This window comes from Periplaneta americana, chromosome 12, assembly GCF_040183065.1.
Source record: "Periplaneta americana isolate PAMFEO1 chromosome 12, P.americana_PAMFEO1_priV1, whole genome shotgun sequence".
NCBI classification, from domain to species: domain Eukaryota; kingdom Metazoa; phylum Arthropoda; class Insecta; order Blattodea; family Blattidae; genus Periplaneta; species Periplaneta americana.
This window is the reverse complement of record NC_091128.1, coordinates 165401244-165423251: the sequence shown is the minus strand read 5'-3', so window position 1 is coordinate 165423251 and position 22008 is coordinate 165401244. Positions and strand designations below refer to the sequence as shown.

The 22008-nt window shown below is 36.5% G+C and overlaps 1 protein-coding gene across 3 annotated transcripts in view; it reads right to left on the bottom strand.

The window, feature by feature from the left end:
- Window positions 1–22008, bottom strand: part of Atg17 (autophagy-related 17) — a 110617-nt gene that overhangs the window by 14150 nt on the left and 74459 nt on the right. For all 3 annotated transcript variants that reach the window (XM_069842502.1, XM_069842501.1, XM_069842503.1), the window contains exons 13-18: window positions 14619–14924; window positions 11743–12060; window positions 6905–7084; window positions 4588–4745; window positions 2060–2194; window positions 778–868 (exon numbers count right to left, since the gene is read on the bottom strand). In XM_069842502.1, coding sequence (XP_069698603.1) covers window positions 778–868; window positions 2060–2194; window positions 4588–4745; window positions 6905–7084; window positions 11743–12060; window positions 14619–14924 — 1188 coding nt within the window. The remainder of the gene's footprint in view (window positions 1–777; window positions 869–2059; window positions 2195–4587; window positions 4746–6904; window positions 7085–11742; window positions 12061–14618; window positions 14925–22008) is intronic.

The window sequence follows — 22008 nt, the reverse complement described above, 5'->3', positions numbered from 1 at the left end:
AATCGCCCTCTTAAAGATGTTTCCCATTATTTCGACTATCCCCATTCATACTTTTGTTGACTGATCGTGGCTTTCTGTGCAAGGAGTATGTTACAACAGAACTCTACCTACTTCAAGGCACATGACCCTCAACAGGATTTGCCTTTATGATTCCTGCCACTGTCTTCCTTCACATTTGAGTGTTATTTGTTAGTGATGACAGGTGTAACACGAAAACAAATCAGTTTGGAAACTAAATTAGCTGCACTTAGTGATTTAGATAGGGCATTGAATCAGAAGACTCAAGCGGCTAAAAGGTATGGGTTTCTGCAGTACAAGTACAATTACTGATTTTTTAAAAAATATGCCTGAATGTTAAATGAATTTATACATCAAGTAGATTAATCAAATAGTGAGTAAATGAACGGTTTTTTTTTTAAAAAAACATAGTCCAACAACATAAATTTTCAGGAGAAACAAAAAACTATCTGGCATGAGTGTTGTTGACACTTCAAGAATGAAATTCATCGTGCCTTTTAGATACTCAATAAGAACAAAATTCATTCAATAGCTTCGAGGAAATCACTGTACACAGATTGGCAGACATCCCAAAACCACTTTTTTGGTATCAGGGATGCTAAAAACGTGCATGTCCGCGAAAATCTCGAAATCAATTTTCCGTAGCATCACAATAATTATTTCCTCTTCACACTTCGTATCCCAGAACTACACAGTAGAGATCATGAAGTGAGGAAGATTTAAAGTAGGGCCTCTCTACAAGTAACAAAGGGCACGAACCAGCTTCTCCCTGAATGGATGCTCCTCCTGCACACTGCTGCGCTGCGATGGCTCAGGGCTCGTGGCTGCATCCCTGCTGCTGCTGCTCTCCCTGCAACCAAACGTGTTAACACCAGTCACAGAAAATATCACTACTGTCGGCATAGACATATTAATAACAATAATATAAAAATTGGAAATTTATCTTTTGAGGAGTTGGAAAAATTCAAATACCTGGGAGCAACAGTAACAAGTATAAATGATACTCGGGAGGAAATTGAACACAGAATAAATATGGGAAATGCCTGTTATTATTTGGTTGAGAAGCTTTTATCATCCAGTCTGCTGTCAAAAAATCTGAAAGTTAGAATTTATAAAACAGTTATATTACCGGTTGTTCTGTATGGTTGTGAAACTTGGACTCTCACTTTGAGAGAGGAACACAGGTTAAGAGTGTTTGAGAATAAGGTGCTTAGGAAATTACTTGGGCCTAAGAGGGATGAAGTTACAGGAGAATGGAGAAAGTTACACAACGCAGAACTGCACGCATTGTATTCTTCACCTGACATAATTAGGAACATTAAATCCAGACGTTTGAGATGGTCAGGGCATGTAGCAAGTATGGGCGAATCCAGAAATGCTTATGGAGTGTTAGTTGGGAGGCCGGAGGGAAAAAGACCTTTGGGAGGCTGAGACGTAGATGGGAAGATAATATTAAAATGGATTTGAGGGAGGTGGGATATGATGATAGAGACTGGATTAATCTTGCTCAGGATAGGGACCAATGGCGGGCTTATGTGAGGGTGGCAATGGACCTCCGGGTTCCTTAAAAGCCAGTAAGTAAGTAAGTAAGTAATATTTACTTACTTACAAATGGTTTTTAGAGAACCCAGAGGTTCATTGCCAACCTCACACAAGCCATCATCGGTCCCTATCCTGAGCAAGATTAATCCAGTCCTTACCAACATATCCCACTTTCCTCAAGTCCATTTTAATATTATCCTACCATCTACGTATCACCTCCGAATAATAGTAATAATAATAATAATAATAATAATAATAATAATAATAATAATAATAATAATAATGATGATGATGATGATAATGATGATAATAATAATAATAATAATAATAATAATAATAATAATAATAATAATAAGGAGAAATGGTGAAGTGGCAACTGGAAAAATGGAAAAACCAGTATAAAGTCTACTACAGCAGTATTGTCTTTCATCACAAATTCCACTTGTGCTAAGACTTGAAGCCAAGTCTGTGGTACAGAAAGCCAATGTACAATACTCACTGCACAACGGCTACTGAAGTGTTCATTTCCGCCACCTTTTTCTCCCGCTCCTCTGCCAGCTGGGCCTCCAGCTGTGCCTTGTCGGCTTCCAACGCATCCACGCGGTCTAACAGGGGCCACATTGCTGAGTCAGATCTGGAATAAAGGCCAGAGTCTGGATTCACGTAATTTCTAGGTGGATCCAGTGGTGTCACGTAATATGTAAATGCCAGTATGTTGTTACAGGAATATCAGGCTTATAAGAATGGAAGAAAAAGGGTAAAGACAAAGTATGAATGAAAGATAAAAGATAAGGATAACAGATAAAGATACAAGACAGCATTATTGTTTCTGCTAGACCCTGTATAATGAACTGAAGAAAGAAGATATGAAGAAGGAATTATGCACACGGACACAGCAATTATAACTAGGATAGCAAAATTATTAGGAGTAAATATTCTTAAACAAACATTTCAAAGTGGTATTCGGTTTTCAGAGTTTGTACTATCATTTCACGTGAGTATACAAAATAAATTTTTAGGTTAAGTCTCGTGAATCATAAATTCCTCTGTTCAAGCAAAGCAATGAATTTCATGTTGTCAGACAAAATACATTTTAATATTAGATCATATTAATCTACTAATTAATAACATAATGTGCGAGAGGACCAGGAGAAAAATATACTCTTTCACAAATTATTGAACCATTTAGAAAACACCTCCAAACATAAAGGTGAGATGTGGTAAATATGTAAATAAGCAAGATGATATTATTATTATTATTATTATTATTATTATTATTATTATTATTATTATTATTATTATTATTACTATTACGAGGGGGATCCAGGAAATAACGACCGTTTTGTTGTAATAATTAAAAAAAATATATTTATTTGAAAAAACAAAGTCTGTTACATAACTGAAGCTTCCTTTACTTCTCTTGTCGTATCTGTTCACTAGCTTTAGAATTCCCGTGTTATACTCCTCTGCCGCCAGTTCATTAAGCCAGGTGTTCACTGTCTTCTTCAACTCTTCATCACTTCCAAAACGCATACCACCCAGAAAGTCTTTCAGCTTAGTGAAAAGGTGAAAATCACTAGAAGCAAGGTCTGGACTATAGGGCGGATGATCAAAGATTTCCCAACCGAATTGATCCAGCAATTCTCGAGTTGAAGCAACAGTGTGCGGGCGGGCGTTGTCGTGAAGAAGCACAACTCCTCTCGAAAGCATTCCTCGCCTCTTGTTTTGGATGGCTCGCCGTAGTCTCACAATAACGATTTGCATTGATCGTAGTGCCTTTTGGCATGAAATCCAGCAAAAGAACACCTTTGCGATCCCAAAAGACAGTAGCCATGACTTTTTGTGTTGAGAGAGTCTGTTTGAATTTTCTCGGTTTCTTGGGTGATGAGGGATGATGCCACTGACGTGATTGGCGCTTGGTCTCTGGGGTGTTGTGAGACACCCAGGTCTCATCACCAGTCACAATTTGATCAAGAAAGGCGTCTCCATCTGTGTGATATCGCATCAAGAATGTCAATGCTGAGGCCATTCTCTGAGTTTTGTGTTGGTCACTCAGTTGCCGTGGAACCCATCGTGCACAGATTTTGTGATAGCCAAGATGTTGCGACACAATTTCACCAAGCAAAGAACGAGAAATGTCAGGAAAGGCAATATGCAATTCGTCGAGTGATGTGCGCCTGTCTTGCAAGATTCTGTCGTTCACTTTAGTCTTCAGGTCTTCTGTGATGAGTGATGGGCGTCCGGGTCGAGTTTCATCGTGGACATTTGTTCGCCCATTGTTGAACATTTCGCACCATTTTCTCACATTTCTTTCATTCATTACAGTATCACCATACACTTCTTTCAATTGCCGGTAAATTTCTGCAAGTTTCAAATGTCGGGCATTCAAAAATCGAATCACATTCCTCATCTCACAGTCGGCGGGATTATCAACCACGTCGTTCATTTTGAAGTAACACAAAATGCACAATGGCGACTTGTTGCAACCAGTACTCACATTATGAGAACACATGTTAAGGAAGCCAGTTGACCTTCAAACAAGGAAGGGGAGTCAGCTGCGCGGCGGGTATGCGCGAACGGTCGTTATTTCCTGGATCCCCCTCGTATTATTACTATTATTATTATTATTATTATTATTATTATTATTATTATTATATTATTAATATTATTATTATTACTACTATTATTATTATTATTATTATTATTATTATTATTATTATTATTATTATTATTATTATTATTATAGTACATGGCATTGTGAGTTTATCCTTTTTGGGGATATCTGGCATTAGTTGGCAACACTGAAGAGATGACTAAATTACTCTTTCAGAAACTATTCTTATGTGATCGTCACTACAGATTTGGGATAATGAATCTCAGAACTACAACAAACATTGACTACTTAAGATGGAGGTCTGCTAAACCTTGACTTGTCACTTGAGTTCAACAGTCATGATACACATTTCAATTGGAATTAATTCAATGTGAACACCCCTTGGCACACAAATGGTCAGATGCTTCACTTACCCTTGGGCACCTGCAATATCTCTGCTGTCTGTTAACTGACGGATGGTTTCCCGATGACGCTGGCATTCCTCTATCAGAGATGCTTCTCGCACCCTCAGTACTTCCAACTGCCGCTCCTTGTCATCCACCACCCGACGCATTGCCTCGTTGAACCACACCTGGAGACCGATAACCAACATTCACATCATACAAGTTCACGAAATTAAATTCCTAAATATTATAGATAGATAAGTGCATTTATTGATGCATAATAAATTATACAAACTCATGTACACAAGATCCTTCGCACGAGCCCGTACGGCCATTCATGCTATAACTATGCACAGTTTGAATCTTAAAACGAACATAATACCTACTAATAATAAAATAGTAAAACAACAGTTATTATTATTACTACCGTTATCATTAATTATCACAATTACAACTAATCTAACTTCAAACCAAATTTCACAAAAATAGTAAAAATAAAATAAATGTAAGATATGAAAAGAGAGAGAAAAAAAAACACAGTGAAACATATATATATATATATAAATATAAATATAAACAATTCAATTCCTTATTCAGACTGCACGAAATAATCCAACTAATAAATATAAAGGTAATACATAAAAAAAACATACACACGCGATAAAATAGAAGTAGAAAAAAAAGACACAGTAAATACAAAAAGAACATTATCCCCTAATTACTTCATCATTACAACACTAATTAATAACTCTTTCCCTTATTTCCTCGGCTCCCTCCCCCTCGGCCAGTTCCACTCTCAACTGTCGAACTTTTGCCATAAATTTTCCCACACTGTCACAAAATTTAATGTTATAGCTCTACATGTTGACAAGAAATTATAACAAAGAAGCAAGACAATTCATGACCCATGTCCATATTATTTGAAAAATCACTGTACATAGACCTAGAGAAAAATAAAGAAGTGTATGTAGTATTTGTGGACCAGGAAAATGCTTTTGTTAGAGTGGATTGGGATAGACTTATGCGGATCCTGAAGAAAATCGGTGTGGATTGGAAAGAGAGGAGGCTATTAAGTAGTAATTTTTACATGAAACGAGTCAAAGTCAGGCTAGGGGAAGAAATATCAGAAGGAAGTGAAATAGAGGAGTGTAACAAGGTTGACCTTTATCACCTACTCTGTTCAACGTCTACTTGGAGGATTTAGTAAAGAACTGTTTTCAGAACATGGGAAGAAGAATAAAGTGCATTAGATTTGCTGATGATATGGCGTTGTAAACAAGAGATGATACTAAAGGATATGCTATTGGAGCTAAATGACAGCTGTGAACAGTATGGGATGAAGATAAATGCAAACAAGACGAAGACCATGGTTATCAGAAGAAAAATAAAGAAGGTAAACGTGAGAATTCGAAAAGAGGCAGTAGAGCAAGTGGAAGCTTCAAATACTTGGGGTGTACTATAAGCAGTAACATGAGCTGCTGCCAGGAAGTCAAAAGGAGAATAGCAATGGCAAAGGAAGCTTTTAATAAAAAAAGGAGCATCTTCTGGAAAAACTAAGGAAGAGACTATTGAAGTGCTTTGTGTGGAGTGTGGCATTGTATGGGGCAGAAGCATGGACATTACGGTGAAGTGAAGAGAAACAACTGGAAGTATTTGAAATGTGAATATGGAGAAGAATGAAGGGTTGTGAAACAGACAGACAGAATAAGAAACGAAGTTATGTTGGAAAGAGAGGATGAAGAAAGAATGATGCTGAAACTGATCAGAGGAAAAGGAATTGGAAGGGGCACTGGTTAATAAGAAACTGCCTACTGAAGGATGCACTGGAAGGAATGGTGAACAGGAGAAAAGTTCGAGGCAGAAGATACCAGATGATAAAACAACTTTAAGATACCATGGATTGTATATGTAGGAGATTAAGAGGAAGTGGAAAAGAGAAAAGGTTGGAGAATGCTGGTTTTGCAGTGAAGAACCTTCCGTTGGGCAGAAAATTACCAAGGAATCGACTGCATAAGTTCTTTAGCATCAATATTCAATGTGACTGAGAAATGGCCAACAAATTTTGCCTAGAGCCTTATTTTTATAGAGACGGGACCCTAAGGCTTACACAGCATCCCGCAGCATTTTACTAGGGACAGGATTGTCGTACATTTCATAAATCTGTAACATGGGATCCACAAATTTGGTTCTTCTTAAAGGAAATCATCCTAATGACTTTTAATACTCTTTAAAATCCATGTCCTTGGCCAAGCTTGAACCTAAAGAATCTCAGATTCAAGTTCTGGATGGACAACGTAACTGTGCACAACAATGAAATAAGCATCTTTCTACAGTATGCTGCACTCACCTGTTTCTCTGCCTCAGAGCGCAAGCGGGCCTGTCTGAGTTCCTGCTCAAGCCTGGCCTCCCAGCGCAGTCTCTCCTGCTCCAGAGCTTCTCTCACAGACTTCTCCCTCTCAGCAGCCAGATCCTCGCGTATTTGAGCAACTATCGCCTCGTGATTCACCAACTCAATAAGATCAGGTCTCTGTTAACACAAATGGATCAACTGTAGGCACACTACCCCCTTGCCCCTTGGCAATAATAGCAGGCTCACAAGTCTTGCCCTGTCTGTACGAGATAATACTGGTGGACAATTATTATTCTTGCTCAGAAAGCAGCAACTCTATGGGCGTGTTCCGACAAACTAGTTACACAGACACTGCAGTATCGATGATTCGACAAACCACAAACTATTAACGTAAACTACTGTTAAATATAAAATATTAAATAATTTAACTGACGTAATAACCAATGATAATGGTCTTAAGTCACTATTTTACAAGAAAACTTGTCAAATATTGGCCAATACTGAACAAGATTTGTCAAAAACGTTTCATATTGCTGAAGATTTAAGAAGATTTTAAAACATATGCTTCAATTTCGTAAAGATATGCATATAAAAGTGCGAAGACTAATATGGGTTGTTATAAGATTCAGTAACAGCAAAAGAATATGTACCTCAGCAGTTGCATAGTTGAATCTAAAAGGCCGAAAGGATGACAAAGGATACTAGAATCCTGTAATTCGTGGATTTAAGCACAATACACAACTAAATATTCTACCTAGATTTAATTATAAAAATCAACTAAACCTTCTAGAATGTGGATATTTCGTTAAAAATACTTTTCCCAACATTCTGAACCTGATAACTTTTGGCTGTTACGACGTTGTAGGGGTGATCTATTCAATTATAAAACTTAGCAAAATTAATAACCTAAAAATATTTCTTAAAAAGAGGAAAACATATAATTATATCAGTACAATTATAGAGCGGCGGCCGGGTAGCTCAGTTGGTAGAGCAGCTGGCTACGGACTGGAAGGTCCGGGGTTCGATCCCAGGTGGTCACAGGATTTTTTCTCGTTGCCAAACTTTCAGAACGGCCCCGAGGTTCACTCAGCCTCCTATAAAATTGAGTACCGGGTCTTTCCCGGGGGTAAAAGGCGGTCAGAGCGTGGTGCCGACCACACCACCTCATTCTAGTGCCAAGGTCATGGAAAGCATGGGGCTCTACTTCCATGCCCCCGCCAAGTGCCTTCATGGCATGTTACGGGGATACCTTTACCTTTACCTTTTACAATTATAGAGCAAAATCAATAAGCTAAAAAAATTGCTTAATAAGGGAAACATTTTCAGTAAAATTTACTATAATTACATCAATACAATTATAAAATTTAGCAAAATTAATAAGCTCTAAAAATTTGTTTAATAAGGGGAAACATTTTTATTATAATTTATAATAAGATTACATCAGTTGTATAAAACTTAGCAAAATCAACAAGCTAAAAGTAATTGTTTAATAAGTGAAACATTTCTAAAAAATTTATAATTACATCAGTACAATAAATTATAAAACTTAGCAAAATCAATAAGCTAAAAAATATCGCTTAATAAGAGGAAACATTTTCGGTAAAATTTATAATAATTACATCAATACCAAGCACCTACATAGAATTGGAATATATCAGTCCCCTAACTGCCCACTGTGCAACTCAAACTAAGAAATGGCTGACCACAACAATATCTTTGAAAAATATTGGAGTGCAAGAAGAGAAATGACTTTATTGTCAAACGGCTGGCATTAGAAAAACAACAACATCAGTAGAAATTATAAAACTTAGCAAAGTCAATACGCTAAAAAATTCCTTAAGGGGAAAATTTTCATCACTATTAGGCCTACAATGTATATGATTGTTTTACTTATGTGTCCTGATCACAATGTAACTCTCTATTGTAAGCTGAGATCTATCTGTAAAAGAAGGCACTGGAGACCCATAGAATAGTGAAGGTCAGAGGTCAAGACATCCACTTTTGCAGACAATTATTGGTGTTAGTAGCAATCAGGATGTCAATCCTATGTGCCCGCTGCTTTTATCCCCAAGAAAATTGAAGTGTCGGCTGGAACAACGTTATAAGTTACATTTGGTAAAATTTACAGCAGCTGCAAAAATGTGTACACGTACAACATTGTTCTTATAGGGTAGCAAACTTTTGAGCGGACAAATTTCACGTACTGCATTGATGGACAGTTGCAAGCCAAAGAGTATAGCAAGGTAACATGACATGCAACATTATTACACGGAAACACACTGAATGAAAATTTTTGTAACTTACAATGTTGTTCCAGCCGACGCTTCAATTATGTTAGAGGTTGAGTCTGTCAAATTACAGTAAACCCGGTTAATATGCTCGTCAAGGAACTGTGGCCTTAAAGTGTTATAAGCAGGACAGTGCTATAGATGGAAAATGATTTATGAAGTGGGGAAAACAATTTACACATCACTTCATAGAAAACATTATATTCATTAATTTCAGTGCAAAATGCAAATATGTGCTCATTTCACATTGTTTTTATTGTTGTTTGTCGTGTTTGTAGGCCTACAGCTGTTATGAATGATAACATTTTCTCTGTGACACAGATAACTTCACTTGATACACCGCTAGGATAAACATTAATGCAACTTTCACTTATGCACTTTTGCACTATCAAACTTACTGTACACTCCACAGAATTCAAAGGATGACTATATTTTACAGAAAGGACAGGAATGTATTGACAGAGAGACTTTTGTGTGTTCATACAAAGCAAAGTACCGGTAAGTGCAACTTCCGAAGAGTATGACAAATGGGGATTAAAAATAAATTTTGAAAAGACATTTTATATGGGAAGTGGAATACAAGAGATTTGGTTTTGCAAGATGGAATAGGCATCATCAAAGGATGCAATGAATTTGGATATTTAGGAGTCAAAATTAATAAAAATGCTACACAGGATGATGATATTGTAACTTTTATTTTTATAAGCATAGGATAAATAAAGGCAGATCACCAACAGCGATGTTAAATAGAATATTATGGAACAAGACTATTTTTAGGGAAACAAAAATAAATATTTATCTGTCTATAAGTCACAATTTGACAACATATGGAGCGGAAACATGCTAAATCAAAATTTGCAGTCAAAATTACTAGCATTAGAAATGGATTTTTACGATGTTCGGCCAGACATTCTAAACTTGAAAAAATAATAAATGAAGTGATCAGGCAACAGATGAATAAAGAAAATTATTCTAGATTTCGTAAAATATAGGGGCTATTTCATCTCAAATCGACCGAAATATAGAGAAAATTGACCTTGCAATTTTAAAAATACAATGAAAATTTTTCTGTCCGTACACAACTGTGATATAATGCTTTGTGCAAAGTTTGAGGCATCAGAACTTAATAGTGTTTAAATTAATTATATTTAAATTTATCGTATTTTCATAAAATTAGCAACTTTAAACTGTTGTGGCTCCGAAACCCTTTCACCCAATGATCAAAATCATGGTTTATTTTGATGCTGGGAAGTTAAAGTTTATATTGACATGTAAACAGCTTTTCTTACTCTTTATGGAAATGGAGAAATTTAGATTTTTCTTCATTAAGACGCCTTTGGCCACGAAAAAATATTTTTAAAATATATAGTTAGATTCCGCATTGAAAGTACAAATAAACACATATTTTTTACTGGTGGTACGTTGATAAGAAAGTATTGAAAATATCAAATAAAGAAAATAAATAGTACGCGCGTGAACTAACCAGCTGACTGTGAGACGGGAGGTAGTCGAGACAAGCAAGGCCAGGAGAAAAACGCATGATGTGTCATCTAGCAATCATGGCTGGGCTAGCTTTATCACAAGTTTTCATAAACACAGGAGTAAAATGACGCCCAATACTCGCTTATCCTGAGCTCTTGGCCAGTGCGTGCGGTCTTGGTGCGGTACTGCGCCGTTCAAGTCTAGGCGTGTGAAAATAATTTATTTAATACCCTCGAAACTTATTGCCGAGCCACTAAGCAAACAATGCCGGATCCCTCTAATAATGCAAAGTTTTTTCTCAATATTTTTTTACATTTTTACAAATGGCCAAAAAAGCCTAAAAGTAAGTAAAATCAGATTATCTGTCTCTCTATGTATAATAAAAACAAGGATTACTTCTTAACATAACCTACCAAATGTCAGCTTCAAAATAAGCTCTCGTTCAATGTTCTGTAGTAAATGGTTCCAGAGTTCTGAGCGCTGAAAGAGGCTTGTTTTTATAAAATACGCTAAATTTGTCACTCAATAATACGAAAACCGTTTGACTTTCGATAGTATATTTTTGAAAATGCACTCCCCTCAGTACCTTGTATAAGTGGGGAAAAAATTAGAGTATAAAAAAATGCGAGGTTTTTTACTGATCGATTTCATATGGAATAGCCCATAGACAGAATGGTATGGACATGTCAGGCGAATGGATGATAAAAGGCTACCAAGAAGAGTTTTAGATTGGATTCCAAAGGGAAGGAGATGCAGAGGTTAGACTGCAAGACATAAATAAAGTGTTGGCAGACTGCAAGAACGGAATTGGAAAGATAGAGAGAATTGGAGAAAAAAATAAGAACATAGCACATAGGTCACAGGAAGATGTGATATTACATTGTAAACCTGTTTGTAATAATAATACCAGTATATGAAATGTCCAGGGATCATATAATGAATGGGAGAGCATTACAAGTGGGAACGTATTAACAAGGTTTTACTGTAGTTCAATTGAAAACATCCATGAGAAATCGAATCTGCGACCTTCAGTTTTGTAGCATAGTGCCTTAACCTAACACCCACCTCGATCTTTTCAAGACTGCTATCACTGGGGCTTCGTTCCATGGAAGTAGTTGCCATCAGTCTGAAACGAGATCTGAGCCCCTCGAGTTCTGTCTTGTAGCTGTGAGTCAGGCGATCAGAGAGCTCCTTGAGGGCACGCTGCTTGTCAGTCTCTGCCCCGTCCAGCTGCTCCTGCAGGCTGGTGCACTGCTCTCTCATCTGAGTCAGCTGCGTCTCTAACAATCGCGTTGCTTCCCGATGGATGCGGATCTCCTCCTCCAGCCGGTCTTCCATCCTTGTCCGAAGAGTTACTAGTTCCTCTTCTTTTGCAGCTACAGCCTACACAATCATAAATACTGCAGTTAGATTTATTTGTTATCAACCATACATCAGCGCATCTGGCTGCGAAACCAGGTGGCCCGGGTTCGATTCCTGGTTGGGGCAAGTTACCTGGTTGAGGTTTTTTCTGGGGTTTTCCCTCAACCCAAGATGAGCAAATGCTGGGTAACTTTCGGTGCTGGACCCCGGACTCATTTCACCGGCATTATCACCTCATCTCATTCAGATGCTAAATAACCTAAGCTGTTTAAAGTGTCGTAAAATAACCTACTAAAAAAAAAAATCAACCATACACATGTGCTTTGCTGCACCCGTTACAAACAAATATAATTTTTTTCTCAAAATGGCTCAGTAACTTATGGTACAAAAAGGATTAAGCATTTTTTTAAATAACAACTTATAATCAACTTCCATCAGAATACATAGTTTTACCAAATGCATTTCCGGATTCACCCATACGTTCTACATGCTCTGTCCATCTCAAACAACTGCTTTAATGTTCAATAATAACAATAATAATAATAATAATAATAATAATAATAATAATAATAATAATAATAAATACTTATACTTATGGCTTTTAAAGAACCCAGAGGTTCATTGTCGCCCTCACATAAGCCTGCCAGCAGTCCCTATCCTGAGCAAGATTAATCCAGTTGCTACCATCATATCCCACCCCCCATGTATTGAGCTATAGGTGTTCAGGAATGGATTTCAAAAAGACGGAGCAATTCATGTAAGTTAATGAATAATTTCTTCTAACTGATTTATATAATTCCATCGCATACTGTAAATTATGAGCGAGGATTTAGTTGCATGAATCTTGTAAAAACTGGAATTAGAAACCGCCTTTCAGTAAAAAGGGTGAGCACTCTGGTAACAATAAATCTTGAAGGGTCTACTAGTAAAGAATTTCAGTGTTTAGTGTTTAGAGTGCCCACAATAGTGTATTTTAATGTGATGTAAATTAAGCAGTAATTGATTCTAAACATACCTACGTCTAATGATTTACTTACATGAATAGGCCTATATCTAAAGTGTGGTAAGATGGATTGAAAGTAATAAAAATCCAAGAAACAAATTACATAACTTTTTGTTTCTGCATACTTTATTAATGTTATCTTTCTGTAGAACTATTTATAATACTGCACAAGCTTTTCGCAGCTTGCACAAATATAATTTTTAATTCGTGCATTTTTGCAACAATTATTTATTTTCTAGCTGTATGAAAGTACCTTAATATTTTCTTAGAATCCAGCACAGGTTCTTGCAAATACAGTAAAACCCCGATAAGACGCTGTTCAAGGGACCGGGTGTAAACCGCGTATTAGGCGGGTATACTAATTTTGACTTATATACAGTATCTATCAGCATTTTTCTTTATTGAAATACATGATTCATGAAAGGTAATACAGTATTACTCCATTATGCAGTAACTGTACTGTACGTCAAAGACATTTACAATATGTACTGTACTTAATTCTTTCGGAAAAAAAGTCATTTATAGTTGTTTGCCTTGTGCATGTACTCCAAGTCCTCATGTTTACCACACTTCAGTTTCTGCGATTACATCCTCTCGACATCGCAACTGTAGTGATTGAGTCGCGATTTTTTATTATCGTTCTTAATGTCGATGATGGGATTCCTAATGAATCAGAGAGTTTCTGACTAAGAGTACTGTTCTCATCATACTTTCGTAAGATTTCCAATTTTTCCGACACAGAAAACACTTTTCGTTTAACACACACTGTAATCACATTCACAGACACTTCAATACACTAAAGGACAACAAACTGCCCAGTAAAAATTTCCAGAATTTTATTACGGCCGAGTGATAAATGCTGTTTGAGAGAGAGGGTTAGCAAGAGGGTGAGGTATTGTAACTGTATGTAGGCTTTAACCGCGCATAAGAGAGCATAACAAGAGGGTATACTAAGGTATGAAGTATGAAGGTTTAAATGCGCAGGTAAAGGGTCGAATACCAATACTTTTCAGGATAATGGCACCAGTGAGTTCAATGACCAAGATGTTTCATTTTTGTTACAGTACATTGCTGAAAATTACATCGAAAATTTTCCACAAAAACAGCGTATTATGCGGGACTCGAGCGCAACAAACAGGGTATTTTATAAAGGCGTTATATATGAAATGTGCAGGGACTGGACAAAAAAAAAGCGTATTACACGGGATAGCGTAATAAGCAGGTGCGTCTTATCGAGGTTTTACTGTATAGTCATGTATCTTCTGTGAACATTTACAGTGGAGAGTGTTAGAGAAGGCCGTATGAGTGTTAGAGAAGGCCATATGGCCTTAACTCTGCCAGGTTAAATAAATCATTATTATCATTATTATTATTATTATTATTATTATTATTATTATTATCTCTCATGCAGTTGTGTAAGTGACCATAGCTGGTATTATTGGCTCACTTGAAATACAGTTATAATGGCTAACAGTCCATTAAGTGTCACTTAGCAATGCTCCACTATTTCAAAGATTCGTTACCTGTCATTAAATTCGCAACTTGCATGGTGTAGTCCATACTTTTGTGTCCGTACCTGTTTCAATATCCTTATTTCCTCATCCTTGGCTTCAGTTGCGTTTTTGATTTCCTTCCTCAGAGCGTCCATCTCCAGCTCGTGGTCCACTGTGAGCTGGACCTTCTCGGCCTCGTAGCGCTGACTCAGTGCTGCCACCAGCTGGGCCTGCAGCTTGCTGAACTCCACCTGCTCCTGCTGGACGTGGACCCTCATGCCGGCCAACTCTGTTCGCAACCCGCTCACGGCTTCAGCTGCGGCATGCCCGCACGCCCCCAGCTGTCCACGCAATCTCTCCACTTCGTTGCGCGTGTTGCCCAAGTTCTCCTGCAAACACCAACTCATTGCAGCTTTACCTCCTTTATAAGGACCTGCATCAATACGATTTAAAAAGTTTTGTATGATTCAAAATATTCCTCGTGTTCAACATGGTGCGAGATGTTAGAGCTCTTGCAGCATGTGTGGGGCTGTAAAAGCAACCAACATTTCAAATTGCATGTCAGCCTTCGTTATCAGAGAAAACAAAAGAAAGGGAGATATACATGCTGGTGAAATGAAACACGCACCATAGGATTTCAAATAGTAAAATTTATATACTGAAATATGTACCGATTCAGCTATTCAATTTGTTCACTTACTGCCGTCATCTGCTAACCTCAATGCGATATTTATTACATGAAATAGTTAAGTATTATGTGAACAAGGAACTGAAATTTAAATATAAATATGACTGTTGTAAAAGATAATTAGATGAATATAGCAGCAGGGACGATTTATATACACTTGTTTATTATACAGTTAAAAAAAAAGAGAATTTCAAACTTAGCAAGTAAAGAAGTTTGAATCTTTAAAATAAATGTGATAGGGTGAAAACTTGCACTAAAACCAGAAGTAAGTGTAAGTTAAACCAACATAAGTTGAATAGTTATATTATAGAAAATTTGTTATTAAATTGTGTAAATATTGTGTATTATCACTATTTGTGCAAGTATCAGTTTTAATATTAAGTTTATGTACTTTTGAACTATTAATAAATAATACTAATACTAATATATACTGAAATATTAGCCCTCCTAATTATTATACTGTAGTAGTAATCTTCATCTTATGATACTGGATGACGTATATACGTCCGTTGATGTGACATATTAATGAATTTAATAGTTATTTATGGTACTTGTGAGGTAAGTGCATCTTTATTGCACGAGTGGAAAGATTTAAGCACGAGGCGTCAGCCGAGTGCTTAAATTACACGAGTGCAATAAAGATCACGCTCACAAGTACCATACGTAATTTTATCCATGACCATAACGAAAAATTATGTTTTATAAAAGAAAATATGTTGAAAATAAGTCCTCATGTAATCACATACCATGGCATGGATTTTAGAATCAATACGTTACTAGGTAGGTCATGATGTAGGAGGCAATGATTAGTAAAGAATGGTATCTAAGGCGTTGGATAAATAACAAATTATAATGAATTATATAATTTATATATATATCTTTTCACTTTAAACGTGTATTTTCGTCTTTTTGAAGTTTCAGGGATTATTTAGAAGTGTCCACGGAACTAATGTGATTAAAATAATTTCACATTTTACTTCTATAAACTTAAGAGGAATAATAAAACTTAATTAATCATCGTGTCTGTTTAGCTCAGTTGGCTAACGCATGTTGTTTTAAAAGTTTTAAAATCCTACAAACCCAACTTCGTAGGTTCAAGTCTCCTCGCATCCCAAAAGGTAAATTATTACAAAATTTTAAAAAGATGCATATTAGATATGGATGTAATGTATAAATTACGACGTAGCAGATAGAGAAAAGAGAAGGAGATTGAGTGTATGTATATTTAAGAAATGATAATAAAGAAGTAGAGGTAGTGACATCTAGTAACTAATATATTAACTTCTTGAGTAATAGTTGAATGGAAAAGTATATGTGTATACGTGTGTACCCGGGTACTAGGAAAATACTAATGAACTGTGAGATAAAGTTCAAACTGTGAGGTAAAGTCTTTATCTCACTAGTGAAATAAAGTAATGTTGAATAAAAGCCTACTTTACAAACGCAAAAGTATTTAGTAAAGGCATGTTTTTCGTTATGGTCATGGATAAATACTATTATAGTCACAATCATGTCATGGTATGAGAGAAAAATTTCACAACCTCGAGCGGGATTCGAACCTGCGACTTCCTGTACTCTGGTCAGGCTTTACTTTACAAATGTAATCTTCATGGCATGGCATGATTGTGACTATAATAGTATTTAAATTCATTAATATGTCACATCAACGGACGTATATACATCATCCAACATCGTAAGATGAAGATTACATTTGTAAAGTTTCTTCCCACCCATAAGCAGTGCTGACTAGATCAGACGCTATGGACAGTACTCTATAATAGAGTCGCCAGTATGAAAGGATAATTCCAAGCCTTTGGCGTGAGACGATCTCGATAGCTCAGTGGTAGAGCGCCTGACCAGAGTACAGGAAGTCGCAGGTTCGAATCCCGCTCGAGGTTGTGAATTTTTTCTTTCATATCATGTGATTATAATTGTATTTAAATTCATTATACTGTAGTAGGTAATGAAGTACAGTGGGACGTCGATAATCCGAACGTCAATCATCCAATACGTCAAATATCCGAACTCATATTTTCTCTGATTATTATTGTTTTAAATTAGGTACCATACACACGCTACAGTACGTGTTTATTTTCCTCTGTAACATATTGAGAAAGATCCCAGCTGACATGATTAACAGTGATGAGATATTAACGAGATACTGTACTGTACACTGTACTACAAGTCTCTTCTCGGGAATTCCTTGTGCACATTGTTTATGTCAATCATTTCACTTCTGTGAGTTTTGACAAATTACCGACCATAAATGCTTAAGAATTCTCTCATTTGGAATGCTTATTGTTTGCATAAATAACCCAACTCTTCTCACTGCCTTTTAGTGCAAGGAATCTAACATTACATTGACAAACAGTAGCTTTATGTTCCTGAATAAACACAAACAATTTCATTTTCAGTTTGAAGAAGTTTGTTCAAGTGGTGGGTTGTCTTGTGTTCTGTGCTAAAGTGACTGGATTGTGTTTTTCGATCGTCCTGTACACACTACGAGGCATGGCACCTTCTAATACACAAAGAAAACGTAATGTGTTAACTATAGATACAAAATTAAAAATCTTAAACCATGTAGAAAAGAAAGAAAGTGAGTCTTCCCTGGCACGTGAATATGGCATAGGTAAATCCAGTATCTCTGCTATAAAACGAAATAAAGACAGCTATCATTATTGACCAAATCACCCAGAGAACTGCAGTCAATGCTGCAAGATTTATGCGACGCCAGCAGATCAGCAGGCCTCCTGATGAATATGACCAAGACACAAGTAATGTCAAATGGGCCGGAGTCACCCATAATAATTGATGGTGCAGAACTACAATACGTGTCTGAATATGTATACCTAGGACAGCTAGTCTCCTTCCACCAGAAGACAGAGAAGGAAATAAAACGAAGGATTTCTCTCAAGTGGAAGGCATTCTGGACTCTCAAGTTCATCGTACTGGAGAGAACACTCAGCAAGAAACTCAGAATAGAAATACTGGAGACCTGCGTAATTCCTGTACTGTTTTATGGGTGTCAGACATGGTCTCTCACTGCCAAACTTCGTAACAGTCTCCAAATATGCCAAAGAAAAATGCTGAGAAGGATACTAGGCTTATCACTGAGGGACAGAGTTCCAAACGAAGTGCTACAAAAGATGTCAGCAATTAAAGTTCCAGCACTGCAAGCCACCAACACCAAATGGGAGTGGGGAGGCCATGTTGCACGACTTAGAGACGGAAGATGGACGCAGACAGTCACACTATGGGATCCCCGCATTGGCAAGAGATCATGCGGGAGACCAAGAAGAAGATGGGCCGACCTCTTCAGTGAACGTGTAGGAAGCCATTGGTCAAGCAGAGCAAGACATAGGGAAGACTGGAAAAACCTAAGAAGACAAGTGAATAGCGACTAAGACCAGTGCGACAGAAACAAGCGAACAATACCAAACTGTGCAGAATGTGAACCAAGTGAATAATTCCAAGGTTGTAAACATCTCTTACGCGGAGTACCTCACCGCGTGAGACAAACAGAGCTCTCCCTCTATAGGAGGAGGCCTTTGCCCTTAACGGGACACTTTTAGGCTAATCATTTCATTTTCATCATTATTGAAATATTGTACATATTTTGTATATGCAGTACAGTATTTTACCGGTACATTATCGTAAAGAAACTTTATACATATTTTATGTACTCTGCCATTTTTATGTTCCGTTATTTGAACAATTGCATATCCGAACTATACCTGGTCCCAATTAGATTGGATAATCGACGTCCCACTGTATATACAGTAGGTCATGTTTGTTAATTGTTACACTATATCATATAAACTGTATGTTAAGAAATGTGTTACATAAATTGTAATGATAGGCTGTAGGTTTCCAGTTCTTGCTACGTTGTCATTGTTTCTAAAAGCTGACCTTTCCTAGAAGCTGATGTTTCGACCAACATACTGTGGCCTTCTTCAGAGCTGCTCTGAGTTTTGACCGCTAGCGAGGATCTTACATAGCTTCTTCTGTGTCAATATCATCTTCCGTTTCCTGCAACGCTGCGGAATTCGCACAATGAATGGACAACTATCGGACCAATCACAGGATAGAGAGGAGAACCAACCAAGAATCAGCGATCAACAGGAACACACAAGACGCTATATAACATCCTTACTAATGATCAAAAGTCACTGTAACTCTGAAGAAGGCCAAAGTATATTGATCGAAACATCAGCTTCTAGAAACAATGACGACGCGGCAAGAACTCTGAAACCTACAACCTATAAACACCGACTGCTGAAGCCTAAGTCAACAAAATTGTAATGATAATTCATAAAAAAGCTTTATTTAACAATTTAACACATTTCTTAACATATAGTTTTATATGTTACGTAACAATTAAAGATAAGAAAACTAGTTCCCGTAATAACAATCATGACCTACTATAAACATATATAATTTATGTGTATGAGGTGCTCACTGCACAAAAGGCCCAACCCACGAAATTATATTTCCACTTTACCTTGCGAAATGCAATACACAAACGAAACTTGTGCTGAAATCTTTGGAAAAACTGGGAATGATGACTAGGCCGATTTACACTTTGAAGAGAACAATATGACGAGTCCTTTAAAGCAATAAACTCAATATGCAAGTTTTGTGGGTTGCGTCATTTGTGTGCTGAGCACCTCATACATACCGGTACAAGAAAAAGTTATTACAATGCCACCCTCACATAAGCCCGCCATCAGTCCCTACCCTGAGCAAGTTTAATACAGTCTCTATCATCATATCCCATCTCCCTGAAATCCATTTCAATGTTATTCTTCCTTCTATGTCTCATTTCCCCAAAGGTCTTTTCCCCTCCGGCCTCCCAACTAACACTCTATATGTATTTCTGGATTCGCCCATATGTACTACATGCCCTGCCCATCTCAAACATCTGGATTTAATGTTCCTAATTATGTCAGGTGAAGAATACCTGCAATTCGTGCAGTTCTGCATTGTGTAACTTTCTCCATTCTCCTGTAACTTCTTCGCTTTTAGTCCCAAATATTTTCCTAAGCACCTTATTCTCAAACACCCTTAACCTATGTTCCTCTCTCAAAGTGAGAGTCCAAGTTTCACAACCATACAGAACTTTCGGTAATATAGGCCTAACTGTTTTATAAATTCTAACTTACGGTTTTTGTGAGAGCAAAAAATTCTCCGTCCATTTCTTCTGTTAGATTAATATTTTGATTACGAGAGTGTTGCATTTCATGAAAACTAACAAGTAATTGTATTCATTTTAAATTAAAAATGTTAATTATATTAAGCCTTGGATGACTGAAATTTTAATGTGTTTAAAATATCAATATTTGCATATGTCATGGTAAATTACAATAAATGTTCAAACAGAACACCATTTATTATTAATAATATACCATGAATCTTACTGACTTGATACCAGTCTAATTGGCTACTACACATAAAATATCTCACATACTTTACTGTACACTATTTGCAGCATAATATCATTTTAATAATTTCAACTTTTTCTTTCATGATATCTTTTGTTAAATATAAATAAATCATAAACAACAATCGCTTTGCATTCATTTGTTTATACTTATCCATGGCCAACTATGATTATTGATTAGCATGCACTAAAAATCAGTTTCAGTGGCAAATACTATGTACTTATTAATTTTTATACTTACGATATTATTATCCAAAAGCAAAATATTACATTTAAGGAAACTGGGTAATTGAAGGGCTGCTTTGAGCACTTGCAAATCAGAATATTTTAAACCTTTGTATTTTTAATACTACAGTGAAACTTGTGTAATTCGAACGTTTTTAATTCGAATTATTCTTTATTTCGAAGTTTTCCTATGTCCCCTTGAATTTCCTATAGAAACAGTGCATAAATATCGTCTTTTATTCGAACATAATTTTGTTTAATTCGAAGAAAAAAAATCCAGAATGGACATGAGTTTTACAGTGAAATCTGGCAAAGGCGGAACGAGCCAGTACTGTAACAAATTGACCTGACCATAGGGGTTTGAGGCTGGAACCGGGAATGCATTGTAACTCCTTTTCGGAGAAAGTGGTCCCAGTGCGGTTTGACATCCCTTGGAGTGTCATTCACCTCGAAAGTACAGTTACCGTACTCAGTTAAAACAGTCACTGTGCATTGCTTTTCACAAACTCCGAAACCCCGATCTTTCACTTCCGAGAGCTAAGAAGATTTATTGAGGGACACCAAAATGTGCATGGTTCTCTGTTTGATGCATTAAATAAACTGGAGGACTTTACAGAAGCAGACTAAAAACACATCCTACTTAACAAAGGCCTAGTAAGGTATGTTTTTTTAACTACTGTATGTGTTGTGCATAAATGTTTACTAATTACTGTACCGTACTGTATTTATGTAATAGGCCTATCATTATACAGCACTATATTTTCTTGTATTATAATACCCTGTTGTCTTGAAATGTTATAGTAATACATAGTACATACAGTACAACTGTAGTTTGCCTTTGCAGTACCATTTTTTTAATTCGAATTTTTCCATAATTCGAATTTTTTCTTACGCCCTTCAGATTCGAATTACACAAGTTTCACTGTACTAAACATAATTAAATGAATCTTTACCACAACATTAAAGCAATTTAAGAATCATTTAATGCATACAGTAAGCTATAATTTCTTTTCACAGGTTTATTTATGTTATTTTTTTCAGGGGATGAATTCTGATTCTTCCCCTCTTCCACTACATATTTAGGTGAACTTTTCTCGGGAATTATTTAACATAAATTAAT